Raw genomic sequence first — 20999 nt, 5'->3', positions numbered from 1 at the left:
CTAAACAAAAGCTAAATTTAACTTTAGCTAAAAGACCTAACTATATTTAGCTAGAGAGGAGAGAGAATTTAACTAAAAGTTAAATTTAACTTGAGTTTTAGGTATTTGCTGGAGCATAACTCAATATTCAACTAGCTATATTTCAATTTTAGCCACTTTTAGCTATCCAGATAGCTATCACTGTTGGAGATGCTCTAACAATATGTTGAAACTATTTATTCTCATGCGTGTAAGTATGTTAGGCAAACATTATTTATCATTACAAATCATACAATTATTTAACTTTTATAAAGTACACAGATCTATGAGATATGTTGTCTCATTACTTTTTATTTTACTTAGACAATTAAAAGTGAATTGCACTATTGGTTGAAACCCAAATGACAAATTGGTTGGAAAAGTGGATCAGACACACAACGCGTTGTGATAGAGACCATATATGGTAACATGACCATTCAATCATGTGGTCTCTTTTCTTTTTGGTTATAAGTCTTATAATAACAAGCATGAAACAGATAACCTTTTACTTTTTCATCATCCCAAAAGATGAGGGGACCATGCGTCCATGCCCAATAAAAGCCCATTGAGGATCAGATAGTTGGTGTTATGGTTTGCCTTGATTTAGTTGCCCTCCCATGCTAACAGCTAACTGACCCCTTTTAAGGAGGTAACCTACCCTCTTGCTGGGCTATTCTGAAACAGTTGGAAACTCTAAGAGGTTTCTTGTGTTTTGCTCAACCATGCTTTTCTGTATGCACAGATAAGGACCTCCTGCCTTATCTCAGTTCTTATCTCAATGGTAGATGGTTTTGTCTAGGATTAATTTTAGTTTACCCCCCTGAGGTTAGGGGTCGTCATCATGTTAGTCCCTCGAGTTTCAATTTAATCAGTAACACCCTTATACTCTCCAAATTCATCAGCCGTGTCCAATTTCTACTATTCCGTCCAATTTTGACCGTTAAGTTTGACTTTTGAGGGCTAAAATGGTCATTTCAAGACAAAAAAAAATTAAAAAAAATAAAAACAAAAAAAATTTGTTTTTTTTTTTTTTTGCATTTTTTTGTCTTTTTTTTTTTTTCCATTTTTTTATTTTCTTGTTTTTATTTTCTTTTCTTAGCTTATTATTATTATTATTATTTTTTTTTTTTTTTTTTTTTTAATTTTGTCTTTAACTTATACACCACAAGTTATAATAGGTTTATAAAAACAAAAAAAAACTCTAGGTGGTCAAAAAGTCACTCGCTGGTCTACGATATTTATGATATATCTCCGATAAAGCAAAGAATTTTAGGATATATCTGTAAAATATAATAGGTTTATAAAGTGAAGAATTTTAGGATATATCCCCAATAAAGTGAAGAAATATCTATAAAATATGATTAAAAAAATAAATACATATATTTCTTCACTTTATTGGGGATATATCCTAAAATTCTTCACTTTATTGTGATATATCTCCGATAAAGCAAAAAATTTTATATTTTAAACCTATTATAGGGTTTAAACCTATTTTATATTTTAAACCTATTATATTTTAAACCTATATTTTAAACCTATTATAGGATATATTTTACACCTATTATATTTTATAGATTTATTTTACAAATATATCCTAAAATTTTTCACTTTATCGGAGATATATCACAAATATTGTAGACCAGCGAGTGACTTTTTAACCACCTAGAGTATTTTTGTTTTTGTTTTTATAAACCTATTATAGGGTTTATTTGTAACCAGCCAGCGAAAAATTTTAGGATATATTTGTAAAATATATCTATAAAATATAATAAGTCTATAAAGTGAAGAATAATAGGATATATCCCCAATAAAGTGAAGAAATATTTGTAAAATATAATTAAAAAAATAAATAAAGATATTTCTTCACTTTATTGGGGATATATCCTAAAATTCTTCGCTCGCTGGTCTACGATATTTGTGGAACATCTCCGATAAAGCGAAGAATTTTAGGATATATCCCCAATAAAATGATATCCTAAAATTCGTTGCTTTATTGGAGATATATCACAAATATCGTAGACCAGCGAGCTGCTTTTTGACCACCTAGAGTTTTTTTTTTGTTTTATAAACCTATTATAACTTGTGGTGTATAGGTTGAAGACAAAATTATTTAAAAAATAATAATAATAATAATAAGTGAAGAAAAAGAAAAAAAAATGAAAGAAAAAACAGAAAAAAATGCAAAAAAATAAAAACGAAAAAAAGAAAAAAAAATTCTTTTTTTTTTGTTTTTTTTTGGTCTTGAAATGACCATTTTAGCCCTCAAAAGTCAAACTTAACGGTCAAAATTGGACGGAATAGTAGAAATTGGACACGGGTGATGAATTTGGAGAGTACAAGGGTGTTACTGATTAAATTGAAACTCGAGGGACTAACATGATGACGACCCCTAACTTCAGGGGGGTAAACTGAAATTAATCCTTTTGTCTAATAACAAATTCAAAGGTATGGCATTGCTAGCAAACAATCTTCTAGCATTGCTTATCTTGGAAGAAGAAAACTTGGATATAGTCAAAGCAACTAGTGTCTGTGTCAAAGAATTGACTTACAGATATAAACTCAACTCTTATCACAGTACTGGTGTTACAAAACCCCATTGTATGAGGAAAAACAGAGATTGACTTGCATATATAATTTTACTCCCACTTGCACATATATGGACGCTATATATTCTTCTCTGTGCCTACAGTGGATTTCAAGAACCGGTTGGGATTTTGAAGATAGACTCAGGAACGCAAAGTTGTGGATAAGAGTGACTTTTCTTTGAGTTGTGCTTCATGGGTTCTTCATAAACTAAAGATATCATTGTTAATGTGAGTAGCTTCACTAGAATGTCGTCATTCGTTTCAATCATAATCTCGGCACATGAAACTGTTAATGACTCATCTTCATGGAATCCTCTCACATTGTTGAATCATCAACTTCAGAACTCATTACAAAGCTAGGGAAAGCTAGTGTTATGTCCCTGAAAAGCAGAAGAACATTAAAAATGTGGAGCAGAAACAGTACCATTAACTGCTACATAGAAGATAAAAAGAAGACAAATCGAGTTTTGCATCTAATGCTTGACAACTTCATTTAGAATAAATTGCTTACTTTAGATACGGTAGAGTCATATTTTTTAGGATCAAAGTTGGATGCTTCAAAACAAATTCCTTCCACTCTTGCTGATCAATCCTTCCATCACCTTTCTTATCTGCATCTTTAAACGTCTGGAAAAAAAAAAAGAGACGGAAAAACTTTAGAATATTCATCTTAACCAGCATGGAGAGTTGGGGTCACTGTATGTATAAATTTGCACCTTATCCACAATGGCTTCAACGACATCATTTGAAAGTAACAAATCTGATTCATGCAAAAGTGCCAGCACCATCTCCTTCAACTGTCAAAGAAATTACTACCATAAGTTGTGAAAGAAGAATCATGCAACTGATTTTGACGCCATACTTATGGTTGCTTAATTTCATAGAATGAATGTAAAAGCATTTAACAATTTAGAGGAATGACTGTCATAAGAGAAACCAAAATGTAAGAGAAGGAACAAAAAGAAAGAAGCTTAAAGAAAACTGACCTCCTCTTGTTCAATGAACCCTGTTTGTCTCAGATCATACAGTCTAAACGCAACTGTAAAAGGATTCCAGCCATAAATTAGCAGATAATATTAGATTTAGTAGGAAAGTCTCAACTTTCAGAGTTTATTCTTTCCACTTTCCAACAAAAGACATTGCAGTTTGACATAGAGAGGAAACTAAAACTGGAAAAACATGAGTATCATTACCCCATTGTAAGAAAAAAGTAAACTTACATGTAATTTTGTCTTCTACAGGTGCACTGGGGTGAAAGACACCCAATGATCGAACAAATTCTCCAAAATCAATAACCCCATTGCGCTTGATATCAAATAAGTCGAAAATCTACATGCAACACCTAAAGATTAACTTATGTAGACAGCAATAGCTAGTGGTGTTTATTTATTATCTAATATACACAAGTCCACAAGTAGAATATAACTCTCCCTCCTCTTATTTGCCTCATCATCAAACTCCCTGAAACATATTACTGATAATGCAGTTTAAAAACGTAGTAGGAGTGGACATTACATACCCTGTCTGCAAAAAGATTCTTCTTATTCTGGTTCCTGAAAAGCGCTAGTTGAAATTCTTCCTGTTCAAAAAGATGGACAAATGCAATATCAGTAACAGTACATAAAAAACTTCAGAACAGGTTGGAGCTAAATATGAGGTTGAAATTACTTCACATTTTAGCAAACCTACCTTGTGGATAAGCCCATCATCATATATAGAACTGCTCAATTTCTTAAAAAGCTCATACAAGGCTTCTACTTCACTTACTGTAACTGCAGCAAAGAAAAAACAATTCAAATTGTCATATTTCCATTTTGGCTAAACTAATACCATGATAAGTAATCAGGAACTAATACCGTGATAAGTAATCAGGAGTCAAGAGGTGTGGTCCATTTAATGTCTTCGCAGTTTGCAACATGGATAGGAACTGGATAAGCAATATCCAGCTGTAAAGAGCCAGGACCTCAGTTCTATGACTTCTATCTTAACTAATGATGCTCCTATATGAGTCTTATGACATGCTTCTCATTAAACTTATTTGCCATGTTCTTCTTACCTGAATTTACCCCCAAAGTCAACAGTTATGACCATAATACAACATGTTTAATTTTACAGTACATTTATGCATGATAGCTGGACTGAGAATTATAAGTTACATATCCAGATGCCTTGGCATGTACTGGTTTAGTTTACCACAATGATCTCTGAGTTGATCGCAGATTATCAGTTCATTACAACAAAATGGCAGATGAAGAAGGAAAAGAAATGCTACGACTAGTTATGGCTTCCTAAGCCATTTCATGACAACTATGATTATGGTGGAGATGAGCAGGTTGCAGTACAAGGATGATAAAGCATGCTTACAAGGTGTTTCAGCAGCAAGAACTGTAGGGTCCTCATAACCCGGAGTTTTTTCTGGCTTTGAAGAATAGCAGCCCATTAACACACCAACATAATTCACTCACAGAAATCCTGAAAAATCAGTAAGACCAATTGTGAGTGCCTTAGATCTCCATTTGTAGAAGCACAATCAAAGAAAGAAGGGGCATTCAGGTACGAATATTTTATCAGACACAGAAGGCACCGCAATTTCTGTAACATCCATCAAGCAACTTATTTGTAGTGCAGGTCGTCTTTCTTTTTTCTGTTTTTCAATTAATTGTGGGACCAAACAAGTCTTTGATATTTAAAGGAGTAAATACAAAGCTGTTGTGGAAATTTCGTAATTTTCCAACAATCCAATGATTTTCATATATTATTGAAACACCCTATACCAATAACCTTATGTTAGCTGATCTCACCTCCCCTATTAATTTCCAAATTATGTAAACTCATATAGTCATATTCAAGCAACTCAAAGCTATCAATACAAACACAAACGCACATATATGAATGTATAAAATGACAGACTTTTTTTCTTTTCCTATCCCATTTTGTTTGGGACCACAGACCTTAAAAAACCATATTCTGGGAAGCAAAATCTTAAATAACCATATTCAAAGCCATATAAACTTGATCATTTACTAAACAAGAAAAAGGTGAATTCATATAGAGCAACATATGGTTTTGAAGTTGATAAAAAAAAAAAATGGTTTTGAAGTTGATTCCATTAAATGAACACACAGTAAATCAGATAATGCAGAAAACTAAACCATAGAAAGCAAAACCACGGTCTTCAAATTTTCATAAACTTTCTGCGGAATCAAAACGAAACCAATGCAATTGTGAAACAAAAGCTAAAACCGAGCCAAACCCAGTTCCAGAAACAACACAAATGCCTCAAAGATCGAACCTTTCCAAAGAAAAAGAAACCAAAAAAACATAATCTTTGATTCAAGAACATAAAACACAACCCAAAATCTTCAATGAAGAAAGATGAGAGCTGGACCAGTGAATGAGAGCTGTGGTGTAAGATTCCCAAGATGGGTGGATATAATTACTGCAAAACGATGAGCCCTTTCTCTTTGTTTCTAGTCCAAATCTTTTTCTTTGAGAGTGTTTTTCAACTATTGTTTTCTCAGCTTCCTTTAATATGGCGTTGGACACGTCTCTGTCTCTTAAATTTCAAAGAAGAGGTTCTTTAGCTTTCAACGTTGGCTTAAAAGCCAACTGGGGCTACTCCCTTCTCTGCTTTAGTTTGACTTATATAATAAGCACTTTTGGGTAGTTTTCTGCTTTAGCCCACCCCTTTGTGTCGGCTCTGGCCGGGCTCTTTCTGATTTTAATAATAGTACCCAAAAAAAAAAATGTACTTGCTTATTAGATCTAAGTCCAAAATTCACACCCCTTATTAGATAGAGTCCGGTTGATTTTTTTTGTTAATCGCGGTCCTATGACTCAACTGCCACATTGGATTTCTTTCCATTTATATTTTGCTGACTCAACACTACCAATTTTCATTTTCGTGCATTCCGAATATACCCTTATTAAATATCTTAAAAGCTGAAAATACTAATTTTAAAGGCATTTATTGTATTCTTGATTAATTGCAATGTAATCAATATTTTGAAATTTATGGAAAAACGTAACATCAGCAATATTTTATTGTCCAATTGATTTCTTGTTTGAAATTGATAACTAAAACTTTATAATTGTTCCATAATTAGTGATATGCAATTATGATATTATCTAATCACAACCATTGACAAAAACACATTCATGATTCATGATGACGATATCCACTATTAAGATGTTAGAAGATTGCTGGATTGCAGAATGGATTACTGTGAAGAAGAAAGGGAAGACATGGAGTTGCCGCTATTTGACTTCACCGCTATTGCTGATGCCACTGATAACTTTTCAAGCAACAACAAACTGGGACAAGGTGGTTTTGGACCTGTGTACAAGGTAATGCAATTGTATGCAAATTGAAATGAGCTACCCTTATGATAAATTTCATGACTTTTATGAACAACGATCAATAGGGTACATTGATAGGAGGGAAAGAAATAGCTGTAAAGAGGCGATCCAAGGAATCTGGTCAAGGAATGAGGGAGTTCAAAAATGAAGTTATACTGATAGCCAAACTTCAGCACCGTAATCTTGTGAAGCTTCTGGGCTGTTGCATTCAAAATGATGAAAAAATGTTAATATATGAATACACGTCCAACAGGATCGAGCTTGGACTTCTTTATATTTGGTATGATCCTTTCCAAGCTCAACTACATGGATTTACAGTCATATCATCCTATATGATATGTCATAGAATTTGATTAGACATTTTTATTTCACATTTATATGCCTTATTTATAGGTAAGATGTCACAAGTTTAAAAAAAAATCAAGTTTCTCTATATCTCTATATCTAAGGTTCTCTCATTATCTCACATTTTCTCTTTCATACATTTTATCTTGTAATTAGGTATAAGTTCTATATATACATATTTGTACCTTTTGATTAGATTGAGAATATATTCTATGTTTTGTTTTCCTGTTTCGTATGCCTAGGTAGATTAAATCTCTACGATACAACTTCAAAAACCTACTATAGAGTTAATTCGATTCAAGTCCTTTTTGTTATATAAAAATTAGATCTAGTCCGCGCATATTTTCTTGTTAATTGCGGTCCATTTGCTTTTTTTAATAGTCCATTTTGCCCTTGGAACCAAATAAGGTAAATAATTTCAAATTCACTAAAATTAGTGAATTTGAAATTATTTACCTTATTTGGTTCCAAGGGCAAAATGGACTATTAAAAAAAGCAAATGGACCGCAATTAACAAGAAAATATGCGCGGACTAGATCTAATTTTTATATAACAAAAAGGACTTGAATCGAATTAACTCTTATTTTAATTCTTTTTTCATATTTCATTTTTGGAGAAATGTCAACAAGCATCTTATGTTCCGAAAAGAAGGAAAAGAAAAGGGTCATTCAAAGTTATTTGTGTTAGACAAGCATCTTATGTTCCGAAAAGAAGGAAAAGAAAAGGGTCATTCAAAGTTATTTGTGTTAGAGGGATGAGTTGCCCGTTAGCTAAGCTCTTGATAAAATATATTAAGAAAAAAAAATTAAACAATTTACGCACTTCTCCATGAAGACGAAAATATGATTAGTTTAATGGCACACCTAAACTAGTGTAGAAGAGTGAGATTTGAATTAAAAGAGGAGCAAAATCAAAGTTCATAATAAATAAGTATGTCTCATGGGTGTGTGTGTTTGGTGGGGTGGTAAGGCTTTGGTCTCATATATAAGAGGTCAAGAGTTCGAGCCCCATCAAGGGTGGGAATGGGGTGGGGTTTTTTTTTAAAACAAAAAAAAAAAAAAAAAAAAAAAGTATGTCTGACGTTTTTTCTAACGCCGATGCAGATACTTATTTTAGATCATAAACATGGTTCACCTTTAAAGAACATCTAGTAAAGAGCCGATAAACCCACTTCCATTGAATATTCCAACGAATATAGTTCTATCACAAGCTTTATCCACAATAATATTACACTAATCCAAAGGCGGCCTTCCGCCGATGCAAAAGCATGAATAGAGGAGAACTTAGATAATCAATCATTAGAGGAGATAGATCAACCTCTAACTAAATAAAAAAAAACGAGATAAATTAGAGAGAGAGAGAGAAAAAAAAAACGATCGAATATATGAAAATTCGGTAAAGATAAACAAATCATTCTATGTATATACTCTAAACTTTCTCCTTTTATTCTTGTCAAAATTTATTTCTTTTTAAAAGAGTGGAGTTTCCCTTTATAAAAAGTGATATACTATTTGTTCTACGTCATGCATGTACAAAGCCAGATTTTCTAGTTGGGAGACTTTGTTGAGAATTGACCTATAAAAATGGCATTTTCCACTAGCAAATAATATATTACTGGCAAAAATCAACAAAGAAGAACTTTGTGGTCACCCGAAAACATAAACAACGTGTATGTCATGAATCCAGAATGATCATAATTATATATGCTAACCAAATGCAAGCTGTTTTGATTGTAACATCCGGCATGACAGTACCCATCGTTAAACAAACATCACTCCTTTCCATAAAAAATGAAAGGAGCTGGGGTTTCATTTCCAGCCGTGCTCTAACTGTTTGATGCTAATCTTCTGTAGCACCACCATTATCCCATATTGCTGACATGCAATCATAGTGTTTGAGCTCAACACGTAGGGTCGGATATTTCAAATTATCAATATATCACAACTCACTAATATGTTATTGTTAACTCTCTTATCTTCTTAATAATAATTCACAAATTAGTTAATTATTGATTGTTATTCTTTAATACGTACCCAAGTAATCTCAAAATCACATTTATACTAGTTTACATTTGGCAATGTAAATCAAACTATAAGAGATATTATAATGTATGAGCTCAAGAATTTGAATCGTCATTCACGGTACAAAAATATTTGGAGATGTAAGTTATACGAGTACAAAAAAAGAAAGAAAAAAACAATGGTACTTGGAAGATTGAAAGGTGCTCCATCATATACTCTAAGACTTCAAATTTGTAAACTTATTAAACTGATGCTTCGTCTTTACTTATACTTCATCAAACATTACTTTAATATCTATGTCAAATTTTCCGTTAAAATAGAGATTTTATATTTGTTAAACATATAATTAACAACCAAGTAATCCACAATCGGTTTCTGGATCTCCACCTACAAAAAGAAGAAAATTACTGTCATTAAACTAAATAATATTGAATCGGGGTTTTTTTTTTTTTATGAGAATTATATCGAATCGGGTTTGGAAAATAAAAAAGGATAATTATAGATCCACGTGGAGCATGGTGGATGGGCAGTTGGATACGCTGAGTCACTGTTCGTGTGTCTCTGTAGGCACGACCGCACTGTAGCCCCACGTGTTTCTATATAATTCCAAAACTCCATGAACCTCACCAAGACGCCAACCTAGTCTCTTTCGGAGTTCTACTAAAGTGTTATGCATCTAGAAATAAAAGTTATAAACGAAGCACCATTGACTAACTTTAATTATTTGTGATCTAATAATTTAGCTCAGAGCAAATTCCATTTTCAGTGCAAGATCGTGTCTAAAGGAAATCCACAACTTGAAGTTTGTTCTAATCTTCTTACGTTCTGTCGTTGTTGTTATCTAATAATGTTATCTAAATCTGTGTTGTCTGAAATTTTTAACGATTTTTTTTTATTTTATTTTCAAAAATATCATCGTGATCTAGATATATAATGTTATCTAAGTCTGTGTCATATGAACTTTCTGACAAATAATACTTTGTTTTTATTTTATTTTTAAAAGAAATTGCTCGATTGCATGTCACCACAAATCACTCTTTTAACGTCTCACTCTTTCAATATTGGCTATACAATATTGGGAATTAGGTTCAAGAATATTCCAAATAGCTTCATAATTAAGCGTAATATAGCTTTGTAATTAACCTGCCTCATATATATAAGAGTGTTCTCAGGAGAAAAATCTCAATCGCATTATTACACCAAATTATTGAGTGCAAAACTTCTCAAAGATGCCTCAATTAATGTCACCAACTAGTTAGAAAAAATAAAATAAAAAAAGAATAAGCGCGCATTCACACATATATTGTCAATGATTATTGTTAATTCACGGTCCACACCAGTGGCCAATCAGGCCATGTACGTAAAGCCTGCATGGCATTATTGTCAATGATTCATCACTTAGGCCACGTTTGGCACACCTGATTGGAATGCATTGACATCGATGACCGACTTGGATTAGATTTTAAAATCTCAATCTTACTTGGTGTTTGGAGCAATAGTATGACAGTTGGATTAGAAATTGAATAACTAAAAATTAAAGAAAATAAGAAGCTCAGCTTGGCCAAATATTCTTTGAGAGCAACAATGAGATTATGGAAACAAAGTAACAAACAATTCCAGATCAAGGTAGAGATGAACAGCGAAGTCTTGAGGATTCCATCGGCGGCGGCGAACATTGATTCCGGTGTTCGGGAGTACATCGCAGTCCGGCAACGATAAGATTTATTGACAATCGAAGAAGTAGGAGGTGAGGAAGATAGAAGATGGAGATGAAGGCAAACGTGGTTGATGACGATTAGTCGTGGAACTGATCCATGATTGCACCATGGTTTGAAGGTCGAAGACAGATAGAGGCACGCGCGCGTGGCTTTCTTTTTCAATATCGTGGTTGATTGGTGGCTTGTATGGATAAGTTATATCTTACCTCTCCAACGGGACTTGTTATCAGAGTCTAATATTATTTTCTGATTGCAAGTTAACCAAGACTCCAAACATACTGACCAATCAGATTGGAAATATTTTTTCCCATCCACTCCTCATATCAAGCAAAACAAACGCGGCCTCAGTATATAAAAATTATGATTAAGCTGATGTGAACGATGAGGGGTCCCTCATTCGATCCCCATATTCTTAGTCAACTTCATTGATCAAATTCATTTGATCAGTCTCTTTCGGCCTCACCAATATTCCAGTTGTTGCGATTAGCACGTAGTGTTAATATATGCACATGTACATTTAACTAGTTTAATTAATTGTATGCGGGGCTGTTCCGATTTAAAAAGATAGAGGCGTTTGACGAATTTTGAATAAGCCTTTGAAACTTAATAAAGAGTGTAATTTGAGAGTATGATGTATGAAGAGAGAATCAGAGGATGGTTTTATTAACATCATATTAGGCAAAGATTAAAGTAGCATAGATGAAATACTTGCGGCATAGGTTTGCAAAGCTTAGGAAGACTATTCACATTGTCAAGATCCTTTTCATCAGCTTTCTTCTCTATTCCCTTTTTTTTTTTTTGAAAGGAGGGTGCAAGAGTGTTATTTATATGTTGAATTGAAAAAATCCGAGCTCTCCTAGAACCCAAGACAACTGCCTTAGTTGCCTTGGCCAAGGGATGGCCCTGATTGTATATATGAACAAAATAGTTGCGACGTTAAAATATGATATGAAATTAATTAAAAAAAATGGGTAGTAGGGCGTTGTGTCATGCAGTTGTTTGGAGTTTATCACTAGAGCCGTAGAGCATGATTTTGTGTCTTTTGCAGCTGACACTACTCTCAACTTACCCTTAAAATTAATAATATTAGTCCATTCCATCTCCATCAAAGATTTTAAATCTTTCCTATATGAGGAATATAAAGAATACCAAATTGAACTAAAGCTCCTCATTAAGAGACAAAATATTATAGTATAGTATCAGCTGGATGCCCTAGTGAAACTTTACATGGAAGATTTCATCTTGATCATCGATAAACTTCATTACAACGGTTGGAAACAGTAAGTTTCGTTTAAACACATGTTAACAACTTAACATTGACATGTTTTAGAATTAAAACAGGGGAAGGAAATAACCCTAAATTTTCCGACTGCTTTGCCACATCGAGAGTGCTTGAGAGCCAATCATTTTCGAGAATAAGGAACAAGGATGGTGGTGGACGAACCATACCCAGTTACCCACTTCCTCGTTGGCGGTTGATTACACGAAATGAAAATTTTCAAGTTAATTTGGGTACTAGTTTGTTGTAATTTGGTTTCTCTCTATTTTATTATTTGTTCAATCTCTTTCGAGCTCACCAATATTTCAGTAATTTAGAGTTTATCACTAAAGCCGTAGAGCATGATTTAGTGTTGACACTTGAGGCTTAACCTCAATATTTTATTAATTCCATCTCCATATAAAAGTTTACAAGTTTCGTATATGTGGAGCATGAAGAACAAAATGCTTTGAACTAAAATCTCCTCATTAGGAGACAAAACATTTAAATACAGTAAATTGATTCGTCATGCCTCCCGAAAGAGAGTTCTTCCCTCCGCCTCTTTTCTCTGCTGGTGGAGGCCGTGTACTTACGATCTGGTTGGATGACTTTGCCTCCTTCTATGGTCCAAACGGTGGTGATGAAGGCGGGCCTCCTCGTCGAAACCTACCTAATTTTCTCTCTCAAGCTTCTGATGGGGGGGGGGGTAAAGGTGATCTGGTGTTTGACCGGATCTATAGAGGTATGGTCGTGGGTGACACGAATGGCGGCGCTTGGTGTCTGAGGCCGTTAGAGATACTGGGTTTTTCGATTGATGATGGCGCTCTCTGGCATGGCTGGGATCAGTCGGTTCTTATGGAGGACAAAGGGACAGGTGGTGTTCTTGATTTTTCTTTGCCGGCAGAGGATGTCGGGCTGGAATTGAGTTTTGAGTATGGTGGTGGGACTCGTTATCCTCTGTTGGAATTTGGTCCATTCCTATTCGGGCTGCTTGCTGGTATGGATGGCGGCCTTGAGGAGGATGCTATCAATGGTGGTGGTAGCGCAGGCGACGTATTCCAGCGAGTAGTGTACGACGGCGGCGGTTGGAATGCATTCTCATCCAGGGTTTACCCTAGGTGTTTTGGTTGGGCCTGGTATCGGGCTGCTAGGGTTTTGTTTTGGGCCTGGGCAGTTACTTTGTCTTTAAATTTTAATTTAGTTTTGGGCCTTCATTCTTTTGTGAATGATGGACCTATTTTTTTCTTGCATTGAGCGGGAGAGATCGCAAAGAAAAGAGAGACCTCGTCGTCCCCATTGGGGTTTTTTAATCTTCTTTGGGGCTCTACTTTTCTTTGTTTTGGGCTTAATCCTAAAAGGTGGGTGTGTTAGGAGATTACTAGTTTGTTTGCTCTTTTAGTTAGGGGTGGTTTTGTAGTAGTTTCTACGGAACGGTTCTTTCTGTCGACCCCATAGGGGTGGATCATTTTTGTACTGCTTGCTGAATTACATAATGGAGTGACCTCTTTTACTCAAAAAGAAAAAACATTTAAATATAGTTTCAACTAGATACCCCAGTGATACTTCAATTCCAACGGCCTTTGCCACATCAAGAGAGCTTGAGAGTTGGTCATTCTCGAGAACAAGGAACAAGGTGGCGGATAAAGCATACCCACTTCCTTGTTGAAAGGCGCGGGATTTCACCATGACACGAAATTAAAAGTTTATAGTTGATTTGGATACCAATTTGTTATAATTTAGTTTTTCTCTATCTCATTATTATTATTATTATTATTAATATTATTTTCAACTATGCCTAATAACATAGAGTTTGTGATTCAAAATTCAAAACTCAGGCTTTCAACACTAGGTTCTAAGTTATGGAATTCCTGGCGATGCTTTAACTACGAAGCTCTAAGCTCGAAACACTCTGGAAGTGCAATAGGCATCTCTTACATTTGATTGGGTATGAAGCTTGTTGTTTTTTTTTTTTTTTTTGAAATAAGGGCTGGTGCGGCTGCCCTCAGGCCTTTATTGATGAAACTGATGAATACAAAGAGGGGGGGGACATAAAATCTTAAATCCCATTTTACAATACACCTCGAGAAGACATCCTAAATAATTAAAGGAGTCTTCACAACTACCATGTATTCGAACATGCACCAATTAGCAAAGAATGTCATGTTGACTACTCCATTTGCTTTACAATAATGGTGTCATATCCGAAAGTTAAAGCATTGTCATAGAACCAATAAAGTAGCTTTCCTAATACGCTGACGAGCAGAAATAAATTCGTCGACATGACGTTTTATCCTACCACCCAGGAGGTTGCACCCAATTCATGATTTGCCGCCTCGCTAGGGAAAACAAGGCATACTGAGTATGCAACCTGATACAGAGCCCACATGACCATACCAAGAGTTGGCAGGGATTTATTCTAGACAGAATACACCTAAACTTGAAACAATATATGAAAGCTAAATAAAACATAATAGCAGCCCACCAGTAGAGACCCAAAGGCTGAAGACAAGCCCACCATCCGGACCAGGCCCACAACCCGGGTGTCCCTTGAACGTCAACCAATCTCGGTCGAACTTGATGCACCGCCACAAATAATCGACCAGGTCGTTGAACCTCGGCTGGAACCCGTGGCCGGACAACAGCATTGTCGATCCTCGCCGCCGCCGAATCACACATACGACCAAGCAAGGTCGTCAAAACATTCCAGTAATGAAGCAGTGTATGAAACTTCTTGTTATCGAATTTTATTTTCATAACAATTCCGTCTCATGAGCGTGAGCTCTTTATTATGGCGGTCAGATTATTAAATTTGTTCCGACTATATATTCAATATGGATTGGGTCAACCGTAAACATATTCATCTATATATTGGGCTTACTCTGAATTTTCACACAGTTGGCCCAACATTTACAATTTCTTCTTTCCCTTCCACAGTTTAGATTTTAGAAAAACCCCCCTCAGATCACCAATACTTCCCCCTCTCTCTCTCTCTTCCCGCGCTCCGATCACCACCTCTTCATGGCGGTGGAGGTCCCGGAGGACGCCCCCGCCCCGGAAGTCGACGGCGACATCGCCGCAGACCTCGATATGCAAGTCTCAGACGACGACGACGACACCTCAGACGGCGAACGCGACTACGAGAACGGCACCTCAGGCGATGAGAACGACGACATCGAGATCACAGAGGCTGACGAGAACGACGACGACGACGGCTACGAGCTCATCCACGAAGTCGACAACGACGAGTCGTCGGAGGAAGAGGTGGAGTGCGATGAGACGTGGCTAGAGGAAGCTGAATTCGCCGGAGGGCGCAAGTCCCAAGAGTGTACTTTGATTTTGACACAAGGAATGTCAACTTCAAGTCTCGCAGTAAGCACTTACGACTTACTTAATTTAGTTAATTAAATAGATTATCAACTAATTAGTGTAGTTCTTTTATTAATAAAATAAAATGGAGGACCGGGTCCTCCGGGTGCGCAATTGACCACTAACATCGACTAATTCTCTATATAATTTATATAAATAAATAAAAACTAATTAGTGCAGTTAATTAATTAAGGGATAATTAACAGGTGATTGGCTTCTCTTACGTACGCAGCTAAACGGCGTTGTTTCCATGAAGGGTTGGGAAAGGTATGGTGTTTACCCACTGGTAGGTGAATTGCTGAACGTGAGAGAAGCTGGCTTCTTTGAGGTCATGTATAATCCGATTTTCAAGACGATTATGAAGGCTCTCGGACTTGAGCTAGATGAAGAATTTACCAGTACCGAATCTTTGAGATATGGCCGGGTCATTATTATGACTGCTGAACAGGTTTAACTAGTTGGGTTCATTCTTCATTCTTCATGGTTAGTTATTCGGTTTTAGTACGTTATACTTGTTTTGTTGCTTGATAGGATCATTATGGTAGTTACATCAAAGGGTTGTTGATCAATTTTCTTCACATGTTCTGGCCATCATTGCTCAAGCTTCCGTCATTTTTGGCCGAGCTTATAGCTCCTCTTACCATCAAGGTCCGTTGGTTGGTTTACTTGAATTATTGACTAGTGTATACATGCACTTGCTTAGCAACTAATTCGATATAAGTGGAAGAGATTTTTCTCAAGTATCATTGTGATATGCTCGCGCCTCTGCACAGGCGACAAAAGAGAGTGAGGAAGGGAAAGAAAAACGTGTATTCTATTCCCTGCAAGAGTATGAAGCTTGGAGGGAAAGTTTGAGGGGCAATGCGAGTGGCTGGGCCATTGAGAAGGTGTGTGTTTTCACCTTGTTCCAATACGTAGCAAACTGATGTACGTAAATGCTTCATATTGTTTTCACTTGCTCCAGTAAGTAACAAACCGCGCGCATCATATTGTTTTCACTTTCTTGTCTTTGCAGGATGTAGCATGTGTTTATGATGAAGGGAAGGATTATTTTGAAAATCTTTTAATGCAGAAGAAAGATTTTGTTTGGGTAGATGAACGTGATGATGAGGCAATTGAGCTTGCTTTCAGCAAGAAGTTTGAGGTGGGAAGTTTGCAGTCTGGTATGCATCTTGATCATGAGGAGAAACTTGTAACTTATAGCGACTTTGTTGACAAGGAGCTTATACCCTTTTCCATGCTTGCTGTTCTGCAACGCTCAATTCCGTCAATGGTTGATGGCTTGAAGCCTCATCAAAGAAAGGTTCTATTCAGCTCTTTTAAGAGGGACGACTTTATCAAGGAAGAAATAGTTGCCAACTTTGCTAATTATGTGGCTGAACACTCGGCTTGTCCTGTGTGCGAGCCCTCAGCGTACCACCATGATGAGCAGAGTCTTGACAGTACAATCATTGAAATGGCCCAGGCTTATGTTGGCAGCAACAACATTAATCTTCTTTTACCAAGAGGTCTATTTGGAAGCCGCCGATTGGTGAGATACCAAGATTTCATCATGCAATGCAACTTTATTTTGTGATTTTATGTCTACATTTGTTTTCTACTCCACATATATATAGGGAAGCAAAATCCATGGAAGCGTTCTTCATCTTTCTACTCGACTTTCTCCCATCACAAGGTTCCTATTTCCAAAGGATGATGACAGGCTTCTGGACTACTTGCATGAAGATGGCAAATCTATTGAGCCAACTTGGTATGCTTACATTCCCTGTCTGCAAATTAAAGATATCACATTTAGATTCACGCTTGGTGGATAACTGAGGTGACTGTTTTTGTTATACAGGTATTTACCAATTATCCCAACGGTTCTTGTTAATGGTAGCGAAGGTACTGGGCCTGCTGGGTGGATCTCTTACATCCCTAGTTATAACCCAAGAGACATTGTGGAAAACGTGAAGCGTTTGATTAGTGATGATAGAATGGTGCCCATGGATGATGGATCCTTGGTACAGAGGCTTTACCGGAACTACTGAGAAAACTGTTACAGATTCTGGCGTGTGCTACAGTACTTGTGGGATCATAAAGAAAGAAAATGAGTCAACACTCAGGATTTCGGAGCTGCCAATTGGTACTTGCATTAAAGATTATTTGGAATTTCTTGACTCTATCTCGGAAGTGAATGGAGAGGCCAAGGATCATTGGATTAAGGTAATACTGTAATACTTAGGTCTATCTTACCACATATACCTCAAAATGTGGTTCAGGTCTTCAGTTTCTAATGGAATTATGTATGTGCTGCAGGATTACGAAGATTTTTCCTACATAGATGTTGATATTCTCATCCACTTGTCTGATACTGTGAAGAGCTTGACAGAAGCCAGTGAAGAGGATCTGTGTAAGAAGTTTAAACTGACAAGTAGCAGAAGCATAAGTGAGATGCACCTGTTTGATCCAACAGGCGAGATTAAGAAATATGACACTCCAGAACAAAGTATGGGTTAACGTAGCTAGCTTTTGGTGGTTTAATTGATTCTTGGCGGTACAATATATTACTAGAGTTTCTGTTTGCTTTTTGATTTTTGCAGTTCTTGAGGAATTTTTTCATCTAAGACTCCAATTCTATGAGAAAAGAAAGGTGAGTTCACTTATGGTCATCAATAAGCAGATGTAAATTTGTAGAACTTTTTGAATAGGATACGGCTGTTAACTGCATCACTATTTTGCATGCAGACAGTACTATTGCTTATCCTTAGATCGGAGTTGTCAAATTTGGAAAACAAGGTTGCACTTATGCGTGGTGTCTTTGATGGAGGAGTGGTCGACTTCAATAAACTTAGCACTGATCCATACCTAAAAAGCATGCCAATTACTACGTTTGTCTACAGAGACAGTTATCAAGAAAAGTTGCAAGAATTATTGGCTGATATAGATACGATCAAACTGAAGATTAAAAAGTTGGAAGGTTCAACTCCGAGGACATTGTGGTTGGAGGAGCTTGCTGCTCTTGAACAGGAACTTAATGTATGTGTTTTTATTGTCTCAGTTTGTTGTTTTACTTTCTCACCTTTCATGTCTGATATGTTTTATCAATATATCAGAAGCTGGAGAAGCAGAAGCTGTTGGTGGAACTAGGGTAACATCTTCCAGTGGAAACAGGTAATTAATCTTGGATTATTTACATAACCTTTTCATTTAAAGTTTCAACACAACCATATTATAACGTTGATTCGATCATTACAGCATTGCTGCGAGTAATGATAAAGTAATAACAGTGAATGGTACAAGTACATACGTTGTGAAAATTCTGAAAAATCCTGTGCTCAGTATGAGTCTAGTTACATTCGAACTTATGATTACAAATGTATGAATCTAGCTATATGGAAAGCTGCATAATAGGGTTTTTCCTTTACTGAAATTGTGTCATGTTCAGCTGGTTAGTTAAATTAACTTGGTTTCACAGATACAGATGGATGTGGCACCAGTCATAGACTACGACAACAATCAGATGCCTGTGCCTGTGGTGGAGGAATTAACTTGCTAGCTAATAGGAAGTAGAATTAGCATGAACTTGCTGGACAATTTGACCTTTTTAGTTCAGATCTAATCCTGGATTCATGTGCGTTGTGTTAATATTCCTGTTGATATGTTCCGCCATGTTTTTCAGGTTCAATGTACTTGATACCTTACATATTAACAAGCTTCTGTGAACTCTAGTTACTAGTACCTCAACTGCGTGTGCGCGCGCATCATTCAGCTGTCATTTGATCAGATGAAATCAATCTGGTTGGTGTACATGATCGTTAAGGGTAGTCCACAATTTCTTTCATATGAGCTACCAAGTACAAGTTTAAGAGATACAGCTAGCTAGATTAAGTATAAGTTTAAGAGCTATAAGTAATTAAGGACCAACCATGTCTACTAATAACAAGTGTAATACTTGGTTTGACATAGCACTCACTAACATTAATACTGAAGAGAAAGAGGAGGAATTACCAATGGATGGAGTGAGTTGGAACACAAAGCTACCAATCAAGTCGACGAATAGGATGCCGGCGGAATGGCAATTGTACGCATTCAAAGGTGCGAGTGGCCAGGACCATTTCCCCAGACGTATCTTGATTTTGTCACTTCATATTGAATTACTACCACAACAACACGCACCTTCCACAAAGAAGGTGTATCATACTATCATCTCTTGTCATTAATTGTAATCATGTTCCCGCACACAACAAAGCCAACCTTTTGATTTCCTAGATCGACAAAGCTGTATGACTTTGAATGTGAAGGACCAAGGTCACCAAAGAAGGTATAGAACCAGGTAAAAAAACCAGAGAGTCGTGAGAGCTGAATATACTATACCTGCGAGACAATAGAGATTTCCGTTCACCTAAAAAAGCAAGGGGTCTGGTTTCCCCTTCAGGAAACTCCAATCATGCTTTCTCCAAAATGTAGACTTGGGTTCAAAACTATAGACATCTCCACTTGGCAGATATCGTCTTTCCCTATGTGGTAGTGGAGCCATGCCACCGGCGAAGAAGATTTGGGAGCCGGAGGTACAGCAACCCATACGCGAAGGGATTATCGCCCCCGCGCTATCGCAGCTGAAGGGAACTTCCTAGCTGGAGCAACTGAGATTCCTGCTGGGCTTTAATTTGGAGGTGCAATATACAGCTGCACTTGGTTATTTCTTCAGTATCGCTGCTAAACTCACAGGAGCATGCAAGTAACTTGGACAAAATTGATGGTGCGGAGAACGTAAGTTTGATATCCAGCATATCCTCATCGGAATCAAGCCGTCGACCCAAAAATAAGTTTAACTAGAAAAAGCCCCCGCGCGATGCTGCGGGTTTATTTTTTCCTTCTCTCAAATCTGGTCGTCATAGTCACAATTATAAGATAAGAAATGTTAAACTGAAAAAAAATGTAGGCCCGCGCAATGCCGCGTTTTTTCTCTTGCTAAGTTTTATACATCCATAGTTTGTGGAATATTTTACAGTTATATTACAAAAGTGGAAATATTAAATAGAATCTGGTATCTTAATCTAGTTACAAAAACAACTTCTCAAAAAAAAAAAAATCTAGTTACATAAACCAAAGCTGTTTTGCTATACAAAATTGGTTAGTGGCAACAAAAATAGCCTACATTTGTAGTTCAACCAACCTATTTACAGTAGGTCCTTTGAGGTGATTCCTCTACAACTAATGTTGGTTGTGACTGGTTGTTACTGTAAATCATAACAGTGGAGGGTTAATACATATTTTAATAAAAATCAGTAGAATTTCTAAGTGTAAACTCCAACATACATAAGAGAATATTTCAATATTTGAACTT

The 20999-nt window shown here is 36.2% G+C and overlaps 3 protein-coding genes across 7 annotated transcripts; 2 read left to right on the top strand and 1 right to left on the bottom strand.

The window, feature by feature from the left end:
- Window positions 1–2375: 2375 nt before the first annotated feature.
- On the bottom strand, window positions 2376–6203 carry LOC112195565 (calcineurin B-like protein 4). 5 transcript variants are annotated; one of them, XM_040512443.1, is made up of 9 exons: window positions 5957–6196; window positions 4968–5075; window positions 4293–4375; window positions 4123–4182; window positions 3824–3932; window positions 3590–3642; window positions 3320–3400; window positions 3115–3230; window positions 2376–2983 (listed from the first exon to the last, which is right to left on the bottom strand). In XM_040512443.1, exons 2-9 carry the CDS (start codon window positions 5041–5043, stop codon window positions 2920–2922), a joined length of 642 nt encoding a protein of 213 aa, XP_040368377.1. In that variant the 5' UTR covers window positions 5044–5075; window positions 5957–6196; the 3' UTR covers window positions 2376–2919. The 5 variants fall into 5 exon arrangements, with proteins under 5 accessions (XP_040368377.1, XP_040368375.1, XP_024191672.1 ...); XM_040512441.1 differs by having other exon boundaries at window positions 4968–5078; window positions 6008–6196; XM_024335904.2 differs by having other exon boundaries at window positions 5992–6195.
- A 9017-nt stretch (window positions 6204–15220) lies between these two features.
- LOC112180127 (DNA topoisomerase 2) lies at window positions 15221–17736 on the top strand. The gene is made up of 7 exons (XM_024318639.2): window positions 15221–15673; window positions 15903–16118; window positions 16202–16318; window positions 16444–16557; window positions 16686–17201; window positions 17287–17420; window positions 17511–17736. The coding sequence occupies exons 1-7, from the start codon at window positions 15323–15325 to the stop codon at window positions 17698–17700; spliced, it is 1638 nt and encodes a 545-aa protein (XP_024174407.1). The 5' UTR covers window positions 15221–15322; the 3' UTR covers window positions 17701–17736.
- Window positions 17669–20744, top strand: LOC112180143 (DNA topoisomerase 2-like). The gene is made up of 6 exons (XM_040512500.1): window positions 17669–17875; window positions 17969–18158; window positions 18253–18302; window positions 18398–18688; window positions 18766–18823; window positions 19128–20744. Exons 2-5 carry the CDS (start codon window positions 18104–18106, stop codon window positions 18802–18804), a joined length of 435 nt encoding a protein of 144 aa, XP_040368434.1. The 5' UTR covers window positions 17669–17875; window positions 17969–18103; the 3' UTR covers window positions 18805–18823; window positions 19128–20744.
- The last annotated feature ends 255 nt before the right edge of the window (window positions 20745–20999 follow it).

The sequence above is a fragment of the Rosa chinensis genome, chromosome 1 (genome assembly GCF_002994745.2).
Source record: "Rosa chinensis cultivar Old Blush chromosome 1, RchiOBHm-V2, whole genome shotgun sequence".
NCBI lineage: Eukaryota > Viridiplantae > Streptophyta > Magnoliopsida > Rosales > Rosaceae > Rosa > Rosa chinensis.
This window is presented reverse-complemented; position numbering and strand designations above follow the sequence as displayed.